Source organism: Mauremys mutica, chromosome 8 (assembly GCF_020497125.1).
Source record: "Mauremys mutica isolate MM-2020 ecotype Southern chromosome 8, ASM2049712v1, whole genome shotgun sequence".
NCBI classification, from domain to species: Eukaryota; Metazoa; Chordata; order Testudines; family Geoemydidae; genus Mauremys; species Mauremys mutica.
Window position 1 is genome coordinate 6,973,080 of NC_059079.1, and position 25,240 is coordinate 6,998,319.

At 42.8% G+C, this 25,240-nt stretch overlaps 1 protein-coding gene across 4 annotated transcripts in view; it reads right to left on the reverse strand.

Moving 5' to 3' along the window:
* Positions 1–1,367: 1,367 nt before the first annotated feature.
* TRABD2B (TraB domain containing 2B) overlaps positions 1,368–25,240 on the reverse strand; it is a 388,416-nt gene continuing 364,543 nt past the window's right edge. For all 4 annotated transcript variants that reach the window (XM_045026289.1, XM_045026290.1, XM_045026288.1 and 1 more), the window contains exon 7: positions 1,368–1,823. In XM_045026289.1, coding sequence (XP_044882224.1) covers positions 1,601–1,823 — 223 coding nt within the window. In that variant the 3' untranslated portion in view covers positions 1,368–1,600. The remainder of the gene's footprint in view (positions 1,824–25,240) is intronic.

Below are 25,240 nucleotides of genomic sequence, written 5' to 3' on the forward strand. Positions count from 1 at the left end.
GAAGTGTGGCCAGAGCTGAGAAGTTTTATAGACTAATATGCTATTGAACATTTAAATCCCATACGTAGGCCAAATTCTGCTCTCATTAGCACTTGTGTAAATCTGGAGTAAATCCAGTGAGGAGTCACACTCATGCCAAAAGGGTGTGAGAGGAAAAACGAACTCAGCAGAGTTACTCCAGATGGATGCCATGCGTTTTCACTAGGAAAAAAGGTGAGTTCTCGACTCAAGTTAGCTATCATGATGTATTAGTTTGTTAATCCGAGTGAAGGCATGTAACAGGGTGGACCTCTGCTCCTGCCCTGAAGGGGTTAAAGACAGTCTTCCTCTGCCTGTAGAGGGAGAAGGGCCTGGCTGCAGGGAGCTAGAGACCGGGTACCTGAGGGGAGCAGGGCTGGGGAAAGGCTGAGGAGCTGGGGAGCTCCAGTCTGGAAAGCCCCAGGCTGCGGCCTAGCAGAGGGCTAACAGGTACTGGGGTTGCAGAGGGCAGCCCAGGGGTAGGCAAAGGCAGCAGGTCCAAACCCTCCTTGCCAGTGATGAGTAGGCTGATACTGCAGTCTGCCCAGGGCGCAGGGGCTAGACAATGACTGGCAGTAGCCTTATACTGAGGCAAGGTGGGGATAGTGGGTGGGGGTTCCCTGAGGAGGGGAGACCCAGAGAGAAAGGGGTAACTGCCAGGGGGCAGCACCCCATGTAAAAGGGCACCGGGTCCAGGGAGGGACAGGGGGCCAGAGGACAGGCGGATCACCGGCCTGCAGAGGGCGCTCCGGAGCTGGAACCGACCTAATTCCCCGGAGTCACCAGCAGGAGGCGCCGCAGGGGTGAGTCCTGGCCCGTTACAAGGCAACACAGCCTGCATTTTTCTTACAAGTTAGCAGGTTGAGTTAAAGGCAGTGGGGGAAGCTCAGAGTTTATCTTGACTTGCCAACTCATGTGAAAACCACAAACAGTCTTTTCTTCACTAGGATTTTACTTTGGGTTCACTAACTTGAGTTAAGAACATGCCTTTTTCCCTAGTGACACCAAGACCACAGACAGCATGAGTTGTCTTAAATATGTCTAAATTATTCTAAATGGATATTATCCCCCCCTCCCCCAAACACACACTAATCTCAGCGATCAACACAAATTTAACTATGGAAGGGTTAGTGTAAAATTTTAATGACCAAAACAGCATCTTTGGATGTCATTTCAGATTGGTTGGTTAAATAAACAAATATAGAAAATATTAATTTATCTGTTTCACCGTCACTACTGTTTAATGGGGATGTTATTAACATATCTAATACCAAGAAAAATAAGTTTACCAGTTGAATAAATACACTTTTTTAATATATAAATGAACACATATATTTTACAAAGCCCCATAGCACTATGGGAAATAAAGATCCTTCTACAAAAAAGAAGATATAAGTCAGTGTTACAATAAAGCTTTAGAGTTTCAAAATATATCTGGGCTAAGAGACAAAACCAGCTAGAGGCACTACCATTTCTCCTCGGTGAGAAGGTCCAGATTGAAACCGTCATGGAGAAAACCACCCACTTGTTCATAAATTATCTCTGTTCTCCATTTTAGGTATTGCACATAATCCTAGGTTGGTCAGGAAGGCCTCAATAGACTCAGGAGAAAAGACGCTATTGCCACATAGAAAGAAGCAGTTATGGATGGTGCTAATAGGAGGCCAGCAGCTGAGCTTTTTGGCTGATGGTGGAACGGGAGATCCGAACGTGGTCTCTGATCCAGTTGGTTTGAAAACCAAATGGGAGGATTGACTGTGATGTAGCCATTGGTTATCCTGACGTGGGAAGGTAGCGTGGTCGTGCTAGGAGAAAAGACAAAAGGACAAAATTAAACAGGATTCTGTTTTCAGTATGCAGGGAGTTGCCGAGTCTACATCTTCCTAATTAGTGATAAGAACAATAGTTTGAACAAATAGAGTTTCTTTCCATGGAAGAGTTCACTGTGCTAATTATTTCACCACACCCCTGCGAGAGAGGTGTTATTCATTCTGTTTCACTGGGGGCGGGCGTGTGCCTGCGTGAAACTAAAGCACAGGGAAGTGACTTACCTAATGTAACCAAGTGAAAAAGTCAATAATAGAACCCCGGAGTCCTGACTCTAGTCACGTGGCCACATCTATGTGTGTGATCTTCAAAAATGTGAGCTTCAGTGCTCCACTGGCTACAAGGCATTGTCTGTCAAAACAATATACTTGAAATGGACTCAATGGAACGACGTCTGTTTATACCAGATGAGGGTCTGGCCTAATAACTACATGACTGACGATTCACTGAGCATTTGAAATAAACAAAAAAACCCAAGCTTCTTCCCATTGGGTTGGGACTGAGCGTTGCTATGCATGCTGTTGGGACTGTCACAGTTCAGGGCAACTCCACCTTCTTTCCCCTCTCTGGTCCACCCAAGGCTCTGACACTTAGGCCTCTTGGCTCCCCAGCCATCACCTCTCTTGGGCGGAGACATACATCTCACTCCCTCTTGACTGGGGTATTTTCAGGCCCAGTCCCCTGCCTACACTCTGAATTACCCCAGCAAGTCAGACTGCCTAAACAGGCCTGCTTTGCTTTTCTCCTCAGAGGCTATTATCAGCATAATTGCCCACGGTTTTAAGTTGCCACACATCTCTGTTTAAGCAAGCACATTTATTTGTAAGGTAAAAGCATTACAGAGAAAACATATTAAAAACAATAAAAGAGCCTACCCATTTGCCAATAAGTTTACCATAGACCATCCCCTTAACTCCACAAGAACTCTGGTCATTGTCAGTCCTTCCAACCTTTCCCTAAGGACTGAGGTGCCCCTTGGACAGTAGGTCCTGTCTGTTGACTGGACCAGAAAGAAGGTCTTGCGTCAGGTTAAACTCAGACTAATTATCCAAAAGTCGTTTCTGTGTCTGTTGGCCTCTGGATAATCCAGTCTGAACTAGAATAGGCAAGCCTCCCTAGAGTGAATTTGCCTAATCACCACCCCGTTGTTCTTAGTTCCTGGAGGGGCTGTGGTTACCATCCCACTTGGAATTACATACAGTCCCTGGCTAGTCTACAATGATACATAAACTTAATACAATCAGATCTTCCAAAGATATTGCAGGAAATTGCCCGATATGTCACAAGGACCAAATTCTGGTCCCAGTGAAATCCAAAGTAAAAAGTCCCACCTATGACCACGTTTTTGCTCTTAGACTACAAGCCCCATGTCAGACAGAGTCTGCTTCTATGTAACGAACAGTATCAAACTCACTATCACCATTCAGTAATAAATAAGCAATTATGTTCCAACTGCTTTGGAAGATAGGGTCATAATTCCAAATGATCTGGACAAATTGGAGAAATGGTCTGAGGTAAACAGGATGAAACGTAATAAAGACAAATGCAAAGTGCTCTACTTAGGAAGGAACAATCAGTTTCACACATACAGAATGGGAAGAGACTGTCTAGGAAGGAGTACATCAGAAATGGATTTAGGGATTATAGTAGACCACAAGCTAAATATAAGTCAACAGTGTGATGCTGTTGCAAAAAAAGCAAACATGATTCTGGGATGCATTAACAGGTGTGTTGTGAGCAAGACACGAGAAGTCATTCTTTCGCTCTACTCTGTGCTGGTTAGGCCTCAGCTGGAATATTGTGTCCAGTTCTGGGCACTGCATTTCAAGAAAGATGTGGAGAAACTGGAGAGGGTCCAGAGAAGAGCAACAAAAATGATTAGAGGTCTAGAGAACATGACCTATGAAGGAAGACTGAAAGAATTGGGTTTGTTTAGTTTGGAAAAAAGAAGACAGAGGGGACATGATAGCGGTTTTCAGTTATCTAAAAGGGTGTCATAAGGAGGAGGGAGAAAACTTGTTCATCTTAGCCTCTAAGGATAGAACAAGAAGCAATAGACTTAAACTGCCGCAAGGGAAGTTTAGGTTGGACATTAGGAAAAAGTTCCTAACTTTCAGGGTGGTTAAACACTGGAATAAATTGCCTAGGGAGGTTGTGGAATCTCCATCTCTGGTAATATTTAAGAGCAGGTTAGATAAATGTCTATCAGGGATGGTCTAGATAGTATTTGGTCCTGCCATGAGGGCAGGGGACTGGACTCGATGACCTCTCAAGGTCCCTTCCAGTCATAGAATCTATGAATCTATGTGCACTAGTGTGACAGCGTTAGTCAAGTATAACAAATCATGGAGCACCTCTAATAGATTATCCTCATAGACGCAGTGCATTCTCCTGGCAAACAAGGTGAAAAATGATAGAAATGCCCGTGACAATGTATGGAACGCCAAAGCTGCCTAACTTACTTAGGTACTTTTGAAAATCTTAATAGGCACAAATCTGCATCTTTAGGTGCCTATATACCTTGAAAACCTGGCCTAAAATGACTTTTTAGCAGACCAGAGGCAGATCCTGGAACAGAACTGGGTGTCTTGAGTCCCAGACCAGTTCTTTATCACTGCCTGACCATGGCACCTTTTCAGCAAACAGAGGGGCATGAAAAGATCTCACTCCAAATTGAGCAAATGTACCTCCCTACCTCGGTTACCTCTGCAGTTTCAGATGGCGATGGTACTGTTATCACTTCCTGCCCGAGATTTCCATCCAGCAAGTTTTCCTGTCACAGGGCTCCCTTTGAGAGCCATGGGAATTCCATGCATGGAAGGGTTGTGGGAAGGGGTCCCCAATGTTTCTATGCAGGGTTGCCCTGTTAAACAGCTACCATGTTTCCCCTCAAAGATGGCTGACGTTCAATAGCGGGTGAGTGATTCTTTTAGACACAGTTTACAAAATACTTTGGGCCCCGCCTGGATGGGGCTATGTAAATACATGATGATTATTGTTAATCAACCTAAACAATAACATGTACAAGCCCAGCGTTTGGTTTTCTTTATAATATCTGGCGAAAAGAAGTCATACAGATGACATGTCAACAGAGACTGAACCTTAAAAAATAGAGTTTGCCATAAAAGACCAAAGAGCTGGTAAATTCAAAAGTCTCCATAAAATAATGCCGGGTTCAAATTTGTGATTCGGGGTTAGTCTTTTTTTTTTTATTGAAATGATTTTCAGCATGTGCTTCCTATTTAATTTTCAAAACAAATTTAACCATTATTGAGCTTTTGTTTTGTTTTTTATCCACAGATGTGGGAAGAGTCAATCAGATTATTTTCCTGGTGGCTTTTTCAGATCTAAGATCAGTAATAATGTCCTCTTTTTCTTTAAAAAAAGGCTGTTTCTCTGGGATCTAATCAGACCGTTATGCATGTCACTAAAGATTAGTAAATAAGATTCACAGGTCCCTAGAACCAGCCACATGCAGTATGATGACTGTTAGGCTTGTTAGAAGTTTTATAACTTCGTGGGGAGAATATATTGGGTACTAAAGGGCTGTTTAATCTAGCAGAAAAAGGCATAATGCGAAGCAATGACTGGAAGTTAAAGCCAGACAAATTCAAATCAGAAATAAGGCACAATTTCTTTAACAGAGAATGTGATTAGCCATTGGAACAAAGTACTGAGGGAAGTGATGGATTCTCCGTCTCTTGAAGTCAAGACTTGGATGCCTTTCTGGGATATAGGCTTTCATCAAACACAAGTTATTGGGCTCAATGGAGGAGTAGCTGGGTGAAGATGCTGGCCTGTGTTATACAGGAGGTCAGACCATCTAATATTCCCTTTTGGTCTTAAAATCTATGAATCTATAACTCACAAAGACACACAAATGTGTTTAACCTACAGAATGTGTATTAGTCTTTGAAAGATTTTGTTCTGGAAAAAATAGAATAGGTCAAAATGTAAGGCGATTTTTTTTTATTTTGCTTGGTGGGGAGCAGTAGGCCACCCTTTTGGAGATCAAAGATCTACCCCACTGTTTTCCATACTTTACATGTCTTCTCTCGAAACACTGTGTTGCAGTCTCCATACTGTCAGCCCAAAAGTCCAGTCCTGCAAGGTGCTGAGCACTCTAAACACGTCCGTAATTGTACGTACACGAGTAGGTCACTGGAAGCCAATATTAACACACTTAAAATTAAGCACTTAGGTGCTTTGCTGCATCAGGGCCAGTACACAGCTCCCTTTGCAGGGTTCAGTTAATAGAAAATCATTTGTATCTCCTTAAGGATATCAGTGATGGTCCTTTTTGGTCTGGAGAGGCAACTATTCATTAGTGATGACATTATGACCTCGCTCTGTGTGTCTGAATGAGGAAGCAATGTTGTCCTCTTGTTGGTGGCCTACAGAGAAGATAAAGGGCTTACTACTGACATTGACTAGAAGAGATGTCTATTGGTCTCTATTCATGCCTAGGGTCTTTGGAGACCAGATCCATGGACAGTTTCCATATCTCAGTCAACTTTGCTTTGTGCTTTCATTCCTAAGGAGCAATGCTGTGTCGCAGGGCAGAGCGAATGATACAAGAGCAATGGATGCAGCAGCACTATTGTCCTAAGTTCTGAACAGCTACATCTTGAAAATCTTAGCCGAGGGTAAGAGCGCTCTTTGGACAAGACTCTACTGGAAACCATCGGAAAAGAATCATGGAGCTCTGATCCAGCCTTGATCAAACACTATGTGAGAAATTGTCAACGCACAATTTCTGCCCTTGATGCAGGAACCTCTGAATATGTGACACACATGCCGAAGCAGAGGGCAGTACAACACCACTGAGAGCCATCTATTTATTCCACCAGTCCTGCACTTCGTTATCGGCCGCAGTCATTGCCGTTTATCTCTGGGAGGGAGAGAGGGGGCTCTTCAAGAGAAGACAGCTTTGAAAGAACAGGAGGCTGCGGACAAGTGTTTCAGCACTCCGGGACACTTGGTCGGCATGTGTCTGACAGGATGTAATGAGGCGGTGGCTGCGTACTGCCATTAAAATTCCATGCTCATCAAAGTGCTATCAGATAGAAACCAAACAACTAAGCCTCGTTTGCTAGTATCCAGTGTGTGATGGGAAATTAGGCCAACATTAGCAGCTCCTGCCAAATCTTCCGCTAGAAGCTATAGTAACACTTGTGAACTTTCACCAACTTTCCAACAGTTGAGCTCACAGTTGGGGCAGGACTGCTAGAGCCTAGTTTTTACAGCAAATCAATAGGGACCTGGCTCTTCGAGGTGGGTTAACCAGTGTTTTGTAAGATGGGGGGCAGCAGACTCGTCCAGAGGGTGGGGGAAAGCTGCTGATTCTGCAGTGAGTGGCAGTTCACTGTAACCCACCTTCCCTCTCTGCTTGCGCAGAGCTTGCTAACACAGCTAGGCCATAGGAACCGCAGGTGTATTCAGGGCTGCAGCCTCAGGAAGCAACTTGGTGTCCTGAGCTTAGGTCAGCGGTTACAGCAAGGGTCTGGTGCCACCTCTGGCTGTGCGGGGCTGGGAGGCAAAGGGAACAACAAGAGGAGGGGAACAAAAGTCGGGCGGCGGGGGGCGGGGGCGAACAGAAAGCAGAAGGAAGCTAGAAGAAAAAGATGAATGGAGAGAAAAAATAGAGACATGCCAGCTGCTCTGGGATGCGGTCTCTGGGCTGCAGGGACAGGCTGGGGCTGTCCTTTCACCAGTGTAACACTAGGGCTTCCCAATCAAAAAGGCTTAGAGCCACACGTTAAAGAATTTGGATAAAATAAGAACTGACCAAGAGCTTTGCCCCCAAATGACCCAAGGAAAAAACAAACATCCTTCCTTGTTACTCCTTTTCCTCTAGTTTGTGCTGCTTTTGCACTGCCAGGTTCCAGCCAGGGCCAGGCATGTGAAAACACCGCCAGAAAGGGCCTTGGGGAACTCCTGCCCCAAGCATAAGTTGGAAGTAGTGAAAGGTTTCCAGACCCAAGCGGTTTGGATAAACATTTGGAGCCCTCTTCTTCTGTTGTGGAAACCTTAAAGGTGGCGCAAGAGTCTTCTCCTTTGCAAATCCTACCACCTTTCCTTTCTGCCTTGTTTTTAACCTCTTCATTTCCTTCTCCTTCCGCTTTTCAGCTTGAGCTTTATACTGCAGCATATCAAGGGTTTGGGGGAATAATGTTTGTATGAAAGCTCCTCTACAAGATAAAGTATTGTGCTAAATTTAAGATAACAAACGTCCACGCAGTGTGCAGCAGCAGTCAAAAAAGTAAACAGGATGTTAGGAATCATTCAAAAAGGGGATAGAGAAGAAGACGGAGAATATCTTATTGCCCTTATATAAATCCATGCTATGCCCACATCTTGAATACTGCGTACAGATGTGGTTTCCTCATCTCAAAAAAGATATACTGGCATTAAAAAAGGTTCAAAGAAGGGCAACTAAAGTGATTAGGGGTTTGGAATGGGTCCCATATGAGGAGAGATTAAAGAGGCTAGGACTTTTCAGCTTGGAAAAGAGGAGACTAAGGGGGGATATGATGGAGGTGTATAAAATCATGAGTGGTGTGGAGAAAGTGAATAAGGAAAAGTTATTTACTTGTTCCCATAATATAAGAACTAGGGGTCACCAAATGAAATTAATGGGCAGTAGGTTTAAAACAAATAAAAGAAAGTTCTTCTTCACACAGCGCACAGTCAACCTGTGGAACTCCCTGCCTGAGGAGGTTGTGAAGGCCAAGACTATTAAAGGGTTTAAAAGAGAACTGCATAAATTCATGGAGGTTAAGTCCATAAATGGCTATTAGCCAGGATGGGTAAGGAAGGGTGTCCCTAGCTTCTGTTTGTCAGAGGATGGAGATGGATGGCAGGAGAGAGATCACTTGATCATTACCTGTTCGGTTCACTCCCTCTGGGACACCTGGCATTGGCCACTGTCGGTAGACAGGATATTGGGCTGGATGGACCTTTGTTCTGACACAGTATGGCCGTTCTTATGTACTCCCAGAAGAAGCATTATTCAGACAGCATTTCTTTAGGATCAGAAGTAATGACAATGATAATTATTAACAACACAGGAGATTGCCCATGTCTGACAAAAACTATTGCTATGTGAACCTCTAGGAGTTCAGGCTTGATCCTCTTCACACATGTGGCTGTGCCATCTGATGTGTGAATCCCTAGTGGCTGAGACTTGAGTCTCCTTTCACTTGTGGCTGTGTAAGCAGGAGTAATTCCAATGAAGTGATGCTGGTGTGCAGCTGGTGGAAGTGAGAGACCAATCAGATGTCAACATTTCAGATGCTTACCTCAGTCCCTTATAGTTCAGTGGCTGGGGAAAAGGACTGGGAGTGAGGAGACCTGGGTCTATGATTGACTCTGCCACTGATTTACAGTGACCTTGGCCAAGTCATTTTGCTTCCGTTTCCACTTTTTCTAATGAGACTGTTAACTTTTTAGGGCAGGGATTATCTATATGTGTACAGTCCCTAGCACAATCTGATCTTCAGTGGGATCTTAATAACACTATTCTAGCACAAACATTTTGCAGGGTCTCTCAGATTTGGACTATCCAGCTGCCAAGGTTATATGGAAAATTCCTTCGGAACAGACTTTCTTGATGTATTTTTTTACTTCTGTGGCCACATTCAGTTCTGGAGCAAATCACGGAAGAAAGCAGAGTTGCACTCACTCCAACGAGGGTGGAATTATGCCCTTTGTTTCAGGTAATTCCCAAAGTGCATAAATGGCCCATCCTCCAAGCCAGAGAAGGGGTTCGATTTTGTCTTTATTGGTTTTTTGGGTGAAAGTTTGAGAGCGGGAGGGCTCTTATTTCTTGCTAACATGTATTTCCACCCCTAACTAATACCATACAGGTTCCTATTTAACCTCAAGTGCCAAAATACGTCAGGAAAATCCTTCAATTAGTCTGCATACAAATACTGTGCCCACTGTACCATGAATGGGTCAGAGGCAGAATTGGTACCTATGTTATTTTTCAGACAACTGCAGAATAGTGAACACACTGTAAAAACTAATAACCTTTGAAGCGCACCCTCTGAGTGATTACCCCATTCCCATCTAATGACTTAAAGATGTTCTATTCCTCTTGGATTTGGCAACAACAAAGATTTCAACCTTATTAAAAGCAGCCTGTCAGGAAACGACATGTCATCCCTAGGAAAAAAAAACCTAAGAAAGAAATGAAATGAAATTCTTTAAAATCCCTGTGAACAATAAGTCAAGATATCGTAGCTGAAAAATACCATGATTTGTTGGCTAGTGTTTGGGTGGTCCAGATACAGGAGATGACAACTTTAGTTCTCCCTTTGCCCTCCTTAGAAATGCTTGGATGGTCCTCTAAGACCCTCAGAAGATCCCTTGTGATTTCATATTAGGACTCTGCCAGATCCTCAAAAGTAATTCGGCTCCTAATTTCCACTGAAATCAGTGAGGAGCAGGGCCTTCATGGCCACAGAACCTAGAAAATCCATCCCAGTTTTTACAGGAAACCCAGTTCTTGCTGAGATCGAATACTTTGGAACTGTTTGTTTGACCAGTTCTATGGAGACAGCCAAGCCAAAATGTGTTCAGTAAAGTTGCTGGGTTGGTAATATTGGCTCATAAAGGTCCATATGATCATTCTGTGCACACACGTGGATGTGCAAAAATGCATCTCTCAATTCTGCATGCAGTTTATGCAGCTGCATACACAACCATGGTAACTGTGCATGCAAATGACCACATGCTTGTCTAACTGGTCAACCCTGCACACACTTCCTGTGATAATCAGCACAATCGTGGTAAGTGAGTACACAAGCTATGCAGGCAAAGATGCCCAGAGAATTAGGAAAAATCTGGCCCATATCGTGCTCATTCAAGGCTCCCAGCAATTGGCTGGTCTGCAGCATGTGCCCAGTATAAGAAACGGGTTTTCATGTGATGAAGCTTTAAATCAGGTTGTGTCAAACCCTCCTCCCCAAATGTTGTGTTGTTTGAAATCTGAATCCATTTCTTTTATCCACTTTCTACAAATGGTCCGAGCCAGAACGCCCACATCCGAACACCCCAATCTTGTGGTGGTCCATGGTGTGATCCAGCTTTGTGTGTCTTGGGCTCAACCTACAGTTAAATCAGAAACAGAATAGATAGCCCTACTCTCTCCTATGCTTATTCACGTGTTTGTTTGGGATATTATATTATATTATCAATATTATTTGCAGATGCATAGGCTTAACCATGCATATTTAGATACGCATGAGGAATACACATATATATTTGACTCTATTGTTAAACCCTTTAAGATATTTATTTTCTTTTTTCCCTCCTCTCTGCACCTTATTCCATCTCTGTACAGTTGTTTTTTTCTCTGCCTGGTCTTATCCCCAAATTGCTTTCTGTTATTCATTGGACTCTGTCCTCTGTCTCTATTCCCCACGCCGCCCAACAGTCTCTCAAACAGAACATTAGGCTAATAACTTCAAGTTCAGGTCAGATCCTTGAACCTACTATGTCTGAGCAATGCTGAATTTAGGTAAATTATAAGCTTGGAAAAAAGTGAAAGCTGTTTTGACTTTCCCTGAACTTGAGGATCTGAGGTTTGGGGGGAAAAGTTTCAGGTTGTCTATTTGCCAGTTTAAAATGTGAAGGTCATTACGCCTTTGGTTGCTCACAAAACACATGCTACTTATAGACTCATAGACTTTAAGGTCAGAAGGGACCATTATGATCATCTAGTCTGACCTCCTGCACAACGCAGGCCACAGAATCTCACCCACCCACTCCAGTAACAACCCCCTAACCTACGTCTGAGTTACTGAAGTCCTCAAATTGTGGTTTAAAGACCTCAAGGTGCAGAGAATCCTCCAGCAAGTTCCTATGTCTTACAAAGCAACTATAGTAGAACCAGTTCCCATCTCAAAACATTTCCAGAGCAAAGTAAAATATCCTTGGAAGTCCTGGACATGGCAGGACTTACTTGTACAAAGATCTTTGACAGGCAGCAATGCTTAAAATCCCGCTAGCTAATCAGGGTTTCCCTGTGATACATATTAATTAGGACCCTATCTGGAAATGACTTAAGTGTCTCCCTGGAACCATATCTAAGCTTTTTGTGAACCCGTCCAGACAGTTTGCACAAGTTTGCAATGCTTCCTGGTGGCAGCACTGTACTTGGCCCCATAGTTACTGAGCTGCTTCCAGTGAAACAGTCTTTGCTCCCAGTTTTCTCAAATTGCTCATTTCATGGGTGAACATCATGGGCATAATTCTCTGTGGTTCTTGTTCTGCCCTTGGCCACCCGGGTCAGTGAAAATGTTCCCAAGTGCGTAACCCACAGAGAGATCTCTAATGTTTGGAGAAGGGGGAATTCTATGGCGGAGGTGACAAAACCCTTTTTTAACATGGGGGCTTGGAGTTTGGGATGCTTGAATTCCAAGCTGATTCTGGTCCTATTATCCATTTTGTATTTAATTGATAGATATTGGGTTGAATTCATCCCTGGTTTAACTCCATTCACCACTATTTATCTTAAGAAATGCATCTGAAAATAATAAAGCACGTGCTCAATCTAAATGAAATGCGAACTTAAATCAAGCCTTGTAAAATTAGCATCACCATCAGGGTGAAAACACTATTGTTTACTTGTATTTTAATAGCCTGTCAATTTTTTTTTTAAAAAAGATGCCCAGGTGAGTGTGTTTATTTGAGATGCACCTAAATCTGAGATACACTTTTATTCAGCTTTGTAGGATCCACAGAATTTTACAGAGCTGTATAAAGTGCATCTCAGATTCAGGATATGAAAAGCCAGTTTAGTGTAAAGAGTGGATTCCCCCCCCCACCCCCCCCGCAGCTGTTTGATAGGAGACAGCAATCTGATTTTCTTTTCTTTTCGATGAAATAGACGCTATGCCATGCATCCTCATAGTTAAAGACTTCAAGGACCCAGCCGTGGGAACATCTGGCAAGTGAAAGCTCTGACTATGGAAAACATAAATGTAGAGGCTCATATTTATAAATTGGAAGGGCCATCAGGACATCTGCTAACAAGCTTTCCTCCAGAGTCTGTTTGCTGCACATGGTTGTTCACAGGCAACAATAAACATGAGCATGGATCATGTGCACGGCCTGCCGTTCCTTTGAGTAGCTGAAGGAACATATGCTCTGGTTAAACATAAATGGTCTGTTCTCACAACATAGAATCACAAGTGTTCGGAAACCTCACAGAAAAGTTCTTGTATACCAGACCTCATAGGGATCTGTTCCTGGAATAGGCTAAAAATAGCCTGCAAAAAATCCTTGCATTTACACAGAGAGAGTCAAGCCCACTTAGTAGCAACCTGTTCAATGGAAAATCCCATATTTTTCTCCAGACTTTTTTTGTGCAAGGGTCCAATCCTGAGCCCAAAACTCCCATGACCTCCAGTGGAGTTTGGGGTATGAATCCCGTGTCTGGAACACATCCTAATTTAGCAGAATTGTGACCAACAGATCAAACATTAAAAAGTATGTACGTAAAAATCAAATTTCTTTTCCATTTCTAGTACCTTACAAGGCTCTGAAAAAAAAGTAACACAACAGATAACAGAGGATTCTGCTAATTGGTCCTCTGTTCTAGGTGCCTGTAGGACACTGTTCACAGACATCAAGGCCCAGATCCTTAGAGTATCTCTACTCTGCAGGCAGGAGGTGTGATTGCAGCATCTGTAGACATACCTGAGCTAACTCTGAACCACTGTGTTAGGTGCTACACGTACCCCTAGTCCCTTCCCCAAACAGTTCGCTGCCCCAAAGCCCTGATCCTTCAAAAGCTTATACAAGTGCCAGCCCTCGTGTAAGTCTTTGCAGGATCAGGGCCTGAGCAGGCAAGACAGAAAAAGGGTGGGCGAGAGAAATACAAAATACAAACAAAAGATGGGGAATGGAGGCAGAGAGAAATTAAACATTTTGCCCAAGGACACAGAATAAATCCAGCAGAGTCAGGACCTGAGCCCAGTTGGCAGTCCCATGCCTTAACCTCAAGACCATCCTGTAAGTAGAATTCTACTATGCAGTCTGGGGGCATGCGCACCGCCTAATTTAGTGTAAGGGATATGATTGTTATAGCTTGGCAGCTACCAGTTCTTACAACCAAATCTGAACCAAACACTTCATTTACCCCATGCCAGACAGACCTGACAAAAGACAGTTGCAGCAGGGTTATACTTCAAGCAAAGAAACTCTCAACATTATGTATATGTATCATAGATTATTAGGGTTGGAAGGGACCTCAGGAGGTCATCTAGTCCAACTCCTTGCTCAAAGCAAGACCAATCCCCAAATGGCCCCCTCAAGGATTGAGCTCACAACCCTCAGTTTAGCAGGCCAAGGCTCAAACCACTGAGCTATCCTCCCCCCCCAAGTAATTAATGGAGATATCCTATCTCCTAGAACTGGAGGGGACCCTGAAAGGTCATGGAGTCCTGCCCCCTGCCTTCACTAACAGGACCAAGTACTAATTTTGCCCCAGATCCCTAAGTGGCCCCCTCAAGGATTGAATTCACAACCCTGGGTTTACCAGGCTAATGCTCAAACCACTGAGCTATCCCTCCCTTCTTAAACAATAGATGCCATGCAAGTACTAGAAAACAGAAATGAAAGAGATATTTCTGTATAGGGTCCATACCAAATTGTGTGTCTGCATTTTCATTCCTATTAGCACACCGAGAAGAAAGGAAGGGAAAATGTTCTTGGATTCCTGAGTAGAGAGTAACTATACGTACAAAAATCTTTGCAGATCTGGCCTCTAGCTTGATTAGTTTCACTCATTCACCTAGCTGGAAATATTTAACCAGTAACAAATGCAGAATTTAGATTCAGAGACTGCTCAAAATCCTCTACCAGCAAGACACAAATGTTCAATTCTAGATGTTTATTTGTCTCATTTTGGAGAAAAAAAAGAAGCTTTGCTTAAGGTAGTTTATTGCTGAAAGCAGTGAAGAGAATACAAAATGTGTTGCCTGTTTCTTCATGCTCCTGAAAGCCAGACAGTTGTGTAGGCTAATTTCTGCCCTCAGAGAGCTATGCAGAAATGCCAGTCAAGTCAGTGACAGTTCTGTAGACAGATCTGAAAGCACAATGTGTGTGCACTTGACCAAAACATGAATAGCTAAAAGAACAGGAGTACTCGTGGCACCTTCGAGACTAACACATTTATTTGAGCATCAGCTTTGGTGGGCTACAGCCCACTTCATCAGATGCATAGAATGGAACATAGTAAGAAGATATATAGATACATACAGAGAACATGAAAAAGTGGAAGTAGCCATAGCAACGGTAAGAGAGTAATTACTTAAGATGATTAATTAGCCTCTTACCGTTGCTATGGCTACTTCCACTTTTTCATGTTCTCTATATGTATCTATATATCTTCTTACTATGTTCCATTCTATGCATCTGATGAAGTGGGCTGTAGCCCACCAAAGCTGATGCTCAAATAAATGTGTTAGTCTCTAAGGTGCCACGAGTACTCCTGTTCTTTTTCGGATACACATTGACACTGCTGCTACTCTGAAACCTGTCATGAATAGCAAAATCATCCATGGACTTTTGGAGAATTATTTTTGTAGGAAATTTGTACTTCTGTAGCCTGCCCTATTTCCTATTATGGAGAACCATAAAATGTCCTTTTTGATGGAAGGTACATTTTATGAAATCTGCTTGATATTGCCTCTTATAAGTGGCCACTGTACACAGAAGTGACATCTAGTGGTTAGAGTGGGAGACTGGGAGTTGGAACTTTTGGGTTCTATTCCTGCCTCTGATTTATGCACCTGGTAACCTTGGGCTAGTTACTTAGGACTGTATTGTGGCTTCAAGGAACAGCTCTGCCCAATGGCGATACAGCCTGTTCCTCCCTCACCTGCAACACTCAACTGGTTGATGTGGGGTGGGGGACATGAGGTCACCCCTCTGATTCTTTGGGCAGATGTGCGCACTATCAGAAAGAAAGAAAGAAAGAAACTTTGTCTCTAAGTGTAGATACTGCACCATATACTCCATGGTTATCAAAGTGATGTAAATCTCTTAAATGATGACAAATAAAAAACAATGAGAGTTTTCTTTAGATTTTTTTTTTAAATAAAAAGTTGATAGCTCGGCGTATTTCTTTGATCACATTTCAGCAATGCAAGTTTCTCAAGAACATTAGGAAACATAAGCCCAGTGAAACTAACAGAATGAACAAAAAGTAGCTTTGGACCCATAGCCTGTTTATCATATGAAATCATGGCTGTGCATCTCTTTAGATATGTCCGGAGAATAACAAATGAACCTTGTAGTTTTATAAGGTGAAAGACGTTATTACCCCTGCCAAATTTGGTGTATTAGCGTGATCATGCTAGAGTTTAAGACACGTGTCAAAGTTTTCCATATCTTGTTGTGATGCATGACAGAATTCTAAACTGAACACATGTTTTACTGTCTTAATTAATACACTGTGTGCACTTTGACCAACCTGCTAATCCAAGAAGCACTAATAAAAACCAGGAAAGAAACTATGTCAACACCGTATCACAGGCTACAGTAAAAAGATTTGCCTATTATTCATATTGCGCTGAGTTATGCTATGCCATTATTCAACTTCTGCAAAGATTCTATACACCCATCACTTTTACCAGGATACAGTAAATATCAAGCACAGCTATTGGGCCCAATCCTGCTTTCAGTTATGCCAATGCAACTTCATTGACTTGTCTCATTTTATACTTAAACGGTACTGTCCCTGTGGCATAGATTGTCCTTTTGTTCTCTGTTTGCACAGCACCTAGAACATTGGGGGGTCTAGATCCATGATTAGGGCTCCTAGGCACTCTGATGATGATGATAGTAATAATAATAATAATAATAATAAATAGTGGGATTGCATCCTGGTAATTGAGACAAGAATGTGTTCCTCTGACAACAGTCTACATGGTGAAATGCAGTAAAGACAAGTGCACAATACTTAAGGAACTCAAATGCACAGCTACACAAAAGGGAATAACTGGCTACTACTACTGAAAAGGATTTGGGGGTAATAGTGGATCACAGACTGAATATGATCAGTAATGTGCTGCAGCTGAGAAAAAGACTAATATCAATCTGGGGTGTATTAACAGAAGTATTGTATGGAAGACACGGGAGGTCGTTGTCCTGCTCTACTCGACACAGGGGTGGTCTCAGCTGGAGTAGCGTGTTCAATTCAGGGCACCATGCTTTAGGAAAGGATGAGGACAAATTGGAGAGAATCCAGAGGAGAGCACAAAAAACCCCTAACCTCTGAGGAATGGTTAATAAAACTGGGCATGTTTAGTCTTGAGAAAAGACGACTGAGGAGGGACCTGATAACAGTCTTCAAATGTGCTGTTACAAAGAGGACTGTGATCACTTTTCTCTTTGTCTACCGAAGGAAGGACAAGAAGTAACAGGCTTAATCTGGAGCAAGGGAGATTATGTTAGATATTAGGAAAAACATTTTAACTCTAAGGGGAGTTAAGCTCTGGAACAGGCTTCCGAGGGAGGTTGGAATCGCCATCACTGGAGGTTTTTAAGAACAAGTTGGACAAACACCTGTCAGAGATGGTTTAGGTTTACTTGGTTCTGCCTCATGACAGGAGGCTGGACTTAATGACTTCTCGAGGCCCCTTCCAGCCTGACATTTCTATTAATCTATGTTAAAAGGCTCTTGTATTAAGGCTGCCAACTCATATGATTTTAGGGTGAGTTCTCCTGATATTTGATGTAAAGCCTCAGTGCCTAGAAGTCAGGTGATCACATGAGAATTTATCTATCTGAAGCACCTACATCCCAGCGCCTTCACTACTGTCGCTCGGCACCTCATGGTCTTTAATATATTTATCCACAAAACACCTCTCTGAGGCAGTGCAGTGCTAGTCTCATGTTTGGCAGCTAGGCAACTGGGAAACTAAGTGACACATGCAGGTCATGCAAGAAGTCTGCAGCAGAACAGGGAACTGAATGCGGGTCTACTGCCATGACCAATGGACCATCTTTCATCTTAAATAAAGTAAGTTTCCATAGTTGCAGAGACCAGTTTGAAAATGTGGCCAAAATGCACCCTGATGGCTCAGAAACCAGAAGGGCAATGAAAAGAACCCACATTAACTATTTAAAAAAAATTAAGCAAAGTTCACAACTCTTTGAACATTCGGGATATGGCCATAAACACAGAACATGGAACACAAGAGGGATTTTCAAACATACTCACTGTTGGCCTAACAGTACTGCCACTGAAGTAAAGGAGTTTTACCACCAACTTCAACAGAGTTTTACCACCAATGCTTTGGATAATCCCCCCAGACATTTTCAAAGTACAAATATTTTGATATTATCAAGTATAATTATGAATTACTGTATCTAGAAAGGAACTTGGTACACATGACTAATTAGTTTCTCATAAAAATAATAGATGATTGACTCCTGGTCCTGATTGGGGATTATATTCTGATTGATAAATAAAAGATAATAACTAATAAAAATGAATGCTTTTACATAACACCTTTCACCTGAAAAACTCAAGTGACTAACAAACATTAAGGGGCCATTAAAGGGTTTGCTGTCTGCTGTGTGACTCAGAAGCAGCAGGATAATATCACTACTGTGAGTAGAGCAAGGCGGGAAAAGATTTTCCTGTTCCATCAATATTTTTGAGAGTTCAAATTTGTTTTCCCTTCTTGACTCAGGACAAAAAGTGAAAAGCTGAAAATGATTCATGAATAAGGCTGCGAGTCTGTCATGGAGGTCACAGATTCTGTGACTTTCTGGGACCTCCATGTCTTCTGCAGCAGCAGGTTCGACTAATACCAGAGCTGCCTAAGCACCTCGGGTAGCCTCCGGGCCAGCCACACTGGCTGCTGCTGGAGCAGTCTCAGGCCACTATGTGCCCGCCCTCCGCAGCAGCAGTGATGGTCCTGGGACGCGTTCTGCCACTCCCCCACCCCCCGGAGCACCAGTGGTGGTCCGGGAAGGTGTGCTGCTGTCCCCATCAGCAGCGACAATGGTCCTGGGCCACACACTGGCACCCCCGCCCCCTGGAGCACTAGTGGTGGTCCCGTGCCACAGGCCACCACCACCCCCAGCACCAGCAGCGATCCCGGGCTACCCCCCCCAGCACCCGTAGTGCCCCCGGGCCACCTCCTGCCCCAAAGCACCCGCGGCTCCCTGGAGCCCCCCCTCCAGAGTACCCACAGAGCCACCCCTCCAGAGCTCCACCCACAGAGAACCCAGGATTTAGTCAGGGGTATAGAGTACAAGTCATGGACAGGCCATGGGCCATGAATTTGTTTATTGCCTGTGACCTGTCCACAACTTTTACTAAAAATACCCGTGACTAAATCTTAGCCTTATTCATGAACTGAAAAACTGATTTTTTCTTTTAGTTTGGATCAATGGAAATGTTTTGTTTAGATTATTTCAAAACGTTTTTTTCCTTGTCCAATAGAAGTTGTGGGGGCAAGCAAGTTAATTAGTTTTAAGAGAAAGCTGGACCAATTTATGAGTGGCATTGTATGACAGGGTTGTTTGTGATGGGAGGGGGCATCCCTCGGTGTTCCTTCTAGTTTATGTCTTATGTATCTAAAATTTTCATGATTCAGGGCTTCAGCCAGTCTCCTGCAAGGGTCAGGAAGGGATCCCCCCAAGTATTCTCTCTCTCCTATTGGTCTCTTACATGAGTAGCTTCAGGAATGGCCATGGGGGGAGATGGGACATTGGATGGGGATGGCCAGTGTTCTGAGATGGCACAGAGTATTCGCTCCCTCGGGTGCTTGACTGGCCGTTTCTTGCTCACATGCTCACAGTCTAACTGATTGCCATATATGGAGCCAGGAATTCTTTTTCCCCCAGGCCAGACTGGCAGTGACTCTGCAGGTTTTTCACCTTCTTCTGCAATGTGGGGTATGGATCACTTGCCAAGGACATCTAGGTATATCTCACTCAATCAATTAGGTCACAGTGGGGCCTTGGTCACTGGTATATATCAGTCTCTCCTATTCTCTGCTTGTGACACTTGATTGTTTAGTCTCCTCTGGACTGTAATACTTTGGTCTAATTTTGGTTGTTGGGTTTAGTGTGCGGGTGCTGGAGGTCAGACTACATGCTCTGGTGGTCCCTTCTGGCCTTTAATTCTCTGACTATTAATTTCTTTCTTTTTATTTCTTTGGTTTTATCCTTTTTCAGTCTCATTAGCTTAAATTTCTAATCCAAAAGTCATTTTGAACTGGAAAAGAAACATTTTTCATTTTAAAAGTTCTGAAACTGTTTTCCTTGATGTTGTTTTTCCCTTGACTTGGGCATTCACATCAAACTTGATTCTGTTTCATGAATTTCAGTTTAGACCAATCAGCATTTTTCAACAATAAAACAATTCACTGAAAAATTCCCGACCAGATCTAATTGCGAGTCATCCTGATGAAGTTGGTGGGACCACTCAGAGTAAACATGATTCCTAGCAGTCTGTGTTTTCCAAAGCTAAATCAGGGCTTGATCCAATAAAGCACAGACACATCTTTAAGCACATGTGCGCTTGGGATTATGTGCAATGGAGGTATGCACATGCTTAAAGTCTCACTTCCTTACTTTTAAATCAAGAAAGCAATACCATCCAATCAAAATCCCACATAACTATTTCAATGGGACTACTCACGAGAGAACAGCAAACAAGATTTGGCCAGGAACTTCATATTTCATTTCATAAAAAAAAAGAACTCCTTAAGAACAATACTTAAGTAAGAATCTCCAAGTCACTCAGGAGACATTTGGAAGCTGATGTTTACACTGAACTAGTTAATAACTGGCTGCATTTTGTAGTCACTCGAATATTTGTTGAAAAGCAATAATTAAAGCTTGTTATCTAACAAGTCAGAAGGAAATCAAGCCAATATTCCTTCTTGTTTGAGGGCACTCATGGATGCATCACGGTGATATCACAAAGTTATCTGAAAAGAAAAAAATATCTGGGGAGAAGGAAGAAGGAAACAGTGGACGAAGAAGTATTTAATATTTAATCAGGAAGTGGACACAAGTTGCAGTAACTTACTTAGGTTACATACTGCAGTGAGATAGAGGATCAGATAGTTTTGTTGCCCCTTTATGATGCTCTGGAGGTGACATGGCCTCAGTAGAGGGGGAATTTCCAGGTGGTGCAGGGTCAGGGTAGCAGCTCTATATCCCCATCTTGCAGTTCCTTAGTGCAGGGAGCCTGAAGGAGGCATGGGCTGGAAAGGCAGACATCATAGGGCCCTGTGGGTCTAGCACCCAAAAGCTGGCATCTTCATTCTGTAACCAGCTTGCGATCCACTGCTCATGACCCGCTGTGGACACAAGACCAGAGGAAGTCCCGCCTCAAAGATCTCTGACAGACACCAGCCCCATGGCTCCTGATTGGCTCCCCGCCCTATATAAACCTACGGGGTATTCCAGGAAGTGTCTAGGCAACAGTGTGGATTCCCTGTAGCTGCCACAACCATTCCTTGCTCCTGACCTCCTGGCTTTGACCTCGGCTTGATTTGTACTTCACCTTGTGACTCACATCCTGAAATCTGACCCTTGGTATCGGCCCTGGCCTGGAACCTGACTACGTACTCCTCTGCTACTCCCTGCCTCAGGTTTGTCCCTGCTCCGACCCTTGTCCTGACTGCCTGTGTTGGGTACCTGACAGGCCTGGCTCAAGCCTCTCTGTTCCTGGCTGCTGGAACAGCTCGTTGGAGTCACAGGTAACTGGCCACAAGTCAGAGAAGTCCCAAGGCTACTCTCTAACTAATGCTGGGGTCTAGACAGGGCTCCAGGCAATCTGACAACAGGGGAAACGCAAACCATAAAGCCACCATTACCCGCTCTCCATTTCCTGTGTTAAGCATAGATTGGCTGGAACAGAAAACGGAGCCCACAATGTCCATCAGTGGCTATGCATCCCTTTAGCATTCACTACACTAAACAGAGAGACGGATGGAATATTTTATACAAACAAAACCCCAATGATGGAAATTTCAATCTCAAAGCCACCGTATGGAAGAAAGTCATCTGTCCACAATTTACCTGTTAGACTTCAAAAGTGTCTTGGTCTCCTAAAAAGAAAAGCAACCTTCTCTTTAATGAAGCTAAGTACTATATTTCAGCACTGTGTGTTGTGAAAAGGAAACAATTTGGATTCATTTACTGAAATGTACCTTTCAGATGCAGTTAAGCAGAATTAAAAGTTTGTACAAATGGACAGCTTTCTGTTTTCCATCACTACATTGTCTTGAAGGAAAGGATAACAGACTAACTGGCTTAAATTCCAGCCCAACTGATAAGGTTCACTATATGTGGGCACGATTAGGGTAGTTTATTGCACATTGTCACTCTTCATTCATCACTGGCTTAAAGTTTTTAGGCTGAAATAGCTGTCACTTCGAAAAGAAATGGATGTTTGTAATGTTACTGCATTCATCTGGGGTTGAACATTCACCAACGGGCTATCAAGGAAATGCCATTCCCATTTACAGTGGGATTTTATTTCATTTTCAGCCAGTAACAGACCTGCAGTTCCATGGCTACATTAGAAACACTTAGTCCTTTCCTTCTTCTCTGACCAAGTCTCCTCCCCGCTTCTTAAAATTTTCTACATTTGCTCCCATTTTTCATTCTGCATGAAGCTGAAGCTTCTAGTCACCTTCAATGCACTCCACACCTCCACCCCATTAACATCTCTTGCTCAAGGCTCAGTGAGGCTGTTAATCACTGATTTGCCCCTCACTGTCATTCTGCTCTATCCAGTCCTTCCTTCTCGCCATCTCATTTGTCCCTTTCACTTCCTCCAGACTCTCTGCCTTCTTCCAAATTATCTCAGCACCTGAAATAGTCCCCCATTCACCAACCTCCCTGCCTCTTTACCTGTAAGGAATTTCTAAAGACCCTTCTATTCTATAAAGTGCTCAAATGACAATGTCAACAACCAACGATATATATAGTCTCTACTGTCTTGTAGTATTTTTTGCTTATGGTTTTAGAGTCTAAACCCTTAAGGGCAAGGACCTGGTCTGTTTGTCATTCAAACGCCTACAGTATAGTGCCATGTACATTTATTTATTCTTTCAATGTATTGCCCTAAACATATAATCAGTAATTAACTATCTCTATTAGAAGAGGAAACTAAGTTGACAGTGTCAATGGAAACAGTAAAACTCTCCCCATCCTACTGAAGCTGTGACCCATACAGTGCAATCCATCCATGCCCCCGCTCCCCCGAAACTCCCCCCCCTTTCCCTGCTCCCCATCCCTGCTAAGGTAGCTGAACTGCTCAACATTTTTTCATCAAAAATGTAGTTTTGTGGAATCAAAATGTTTCATGCAAAGCAACAAATTTAAAACAAAATGAAGATTTCTGAAAATTGAAATGAAAGCATTTGGTTTCATTTCTAATTACAATTTTCATTTCATTTTTGACAACCAGCATTGCCATTAGAAAGGGACATTTTAATTTTGTTTAAGTTTTTTTGTTTAAAAAATAATCAAAATTAGCCATGACACATTTTGGAATGAGACTGTTACATTTGTAATTTTTTTGATGGAAATAAAATTATATTTGTCAACCCCAACATATGAAATAGTTTGGCTTTGTAACAAATCTTGGCTTTGTCAGAGAAGCAGGGGTAGGTGAATTCCAGATCTAGAAACCTTCTACCAGAACACCCTGATGTTATACAAATCTAGAGAATATCAGTTTGTCTGTTACAGCTGGTCCCAGCTCTCAGGACAGAATAAAATGAGAGAGATAATCTCTAAAATAAATAATAATAATGTATGACAGTAAATGATGACTCATCTTTATTAGACTATTTCAGATGGTGGCTACAGCCCCAGAGCAGACTAGAAATACTGTATGACTTAAGGCCTTAGTGGAACCATTAATTATGGATTTCCTGGCTTTTATAGGTTGAATTCAGACCTTTGATGTTCCTTTAACATTGTTCTCATTTGTTCATTTCCTTTGTTTCTGTATTGGAAGCTTAAAAAAACACCCTAAGATTTCCATGGACATGTAGGAGATGGACTTTTAATCCACAGTCCATAAAAGCCCTGCAATTCATGGCTCATAAAGTCCTCTAATCCATGGTCAATAAAGCTTTGGAAAAGAGCTCTGAAACATAGTGATTTCATAGTTCAGCGGGGTTCAAACAAGAACTTTTAATCTGGTTTAAATTTGCATGCGTGCTCCCCCACTCACACATTTGGCTTTGAAACTCAACTGAAAATATTGAGGTTTGAAGGCTTTGGATGGAAACCTACTGAGTTTTACACGGTCTTCATGTGAAATAAAAATGACCCAGGTTCCCCTTCCCGCCCCAACTTATCCCAGGTTTCTGCACCTTTTCCTCTTGCCAAATTTCCAGTGTATAACTTAACCTGATAATAGGAAAGCTAGGAAACAGCCATGAACTGGAAGAACATTCTTGGTATACTGGGCCAGAGCCCAGGATGGTGTAAAATCAGCATAGCTCAGATGGGGATCTAGCCCATTTAATTTATCTTCAGTTAAGGGGTCAGGTTGGCCTCAGAATTATTCTATTGCACCCGTTCAGGGACTAATCATACTACAGACTCTAATAACTTACAGTCTTGTGTTCTACTATGGCCAATGGGAATGGAACCATTTAAAAAATAACACCCTGTACAATGCATAGCGCTAGCCCCAACGTGCAGTTGATGCTGATGAAACAGAACTGCCAAAAGCACAATATGCAGCAGCTGTTTTGTACATTTCAATACCACATCCATTTTATTGGGAAACCAAAGCTTCCCATGAGCCTCTGATTTTGGATTAACAGTTTGTAATTTTTTTTGAAGCGGAAGTTGCTTTAGAATTGTAACAGCACCAAAAACATCTGAAAGCACTAAAGCAGATTTTTTTCCCCCTTCTCCATTTTAGGTCTTTGGTCTCCCACCCAACCCCACATATGCCTCCTTAGAAACACTGCCGCAAAGCAAATGTTATGCAAAGTCTTGTTCATCATAGGCTCCGTGAGCCAGAAAACTGACATTTTACCATCTCCTCAGTCCTCATCGAATGGAAAGGAATAAAAGTTTCAGATTCAGATGAGATCCTGTAGGGGTAGTAAAAAGCATCGTTGCAACACTAAGCTGGGGAACCATCCTTTTCAAAACCATTTTTGGAAGCATTTTGTTATAAACAAAAAAAATGAACAGCCAATTCCATCCAGCCGTTTGAACTCATAGCTACGTAGCATAGCAGGTATCTTGGCCCCTTAGCCTAAATTTATAGATAATTCAGGAAATGTGGCTTACACCCATGCTCCAACCAGATCTGAGCCTTTAACACACCCTTTTGTCCCACGTGATGTTGAGCTGGGACAGGCGGTCCTAT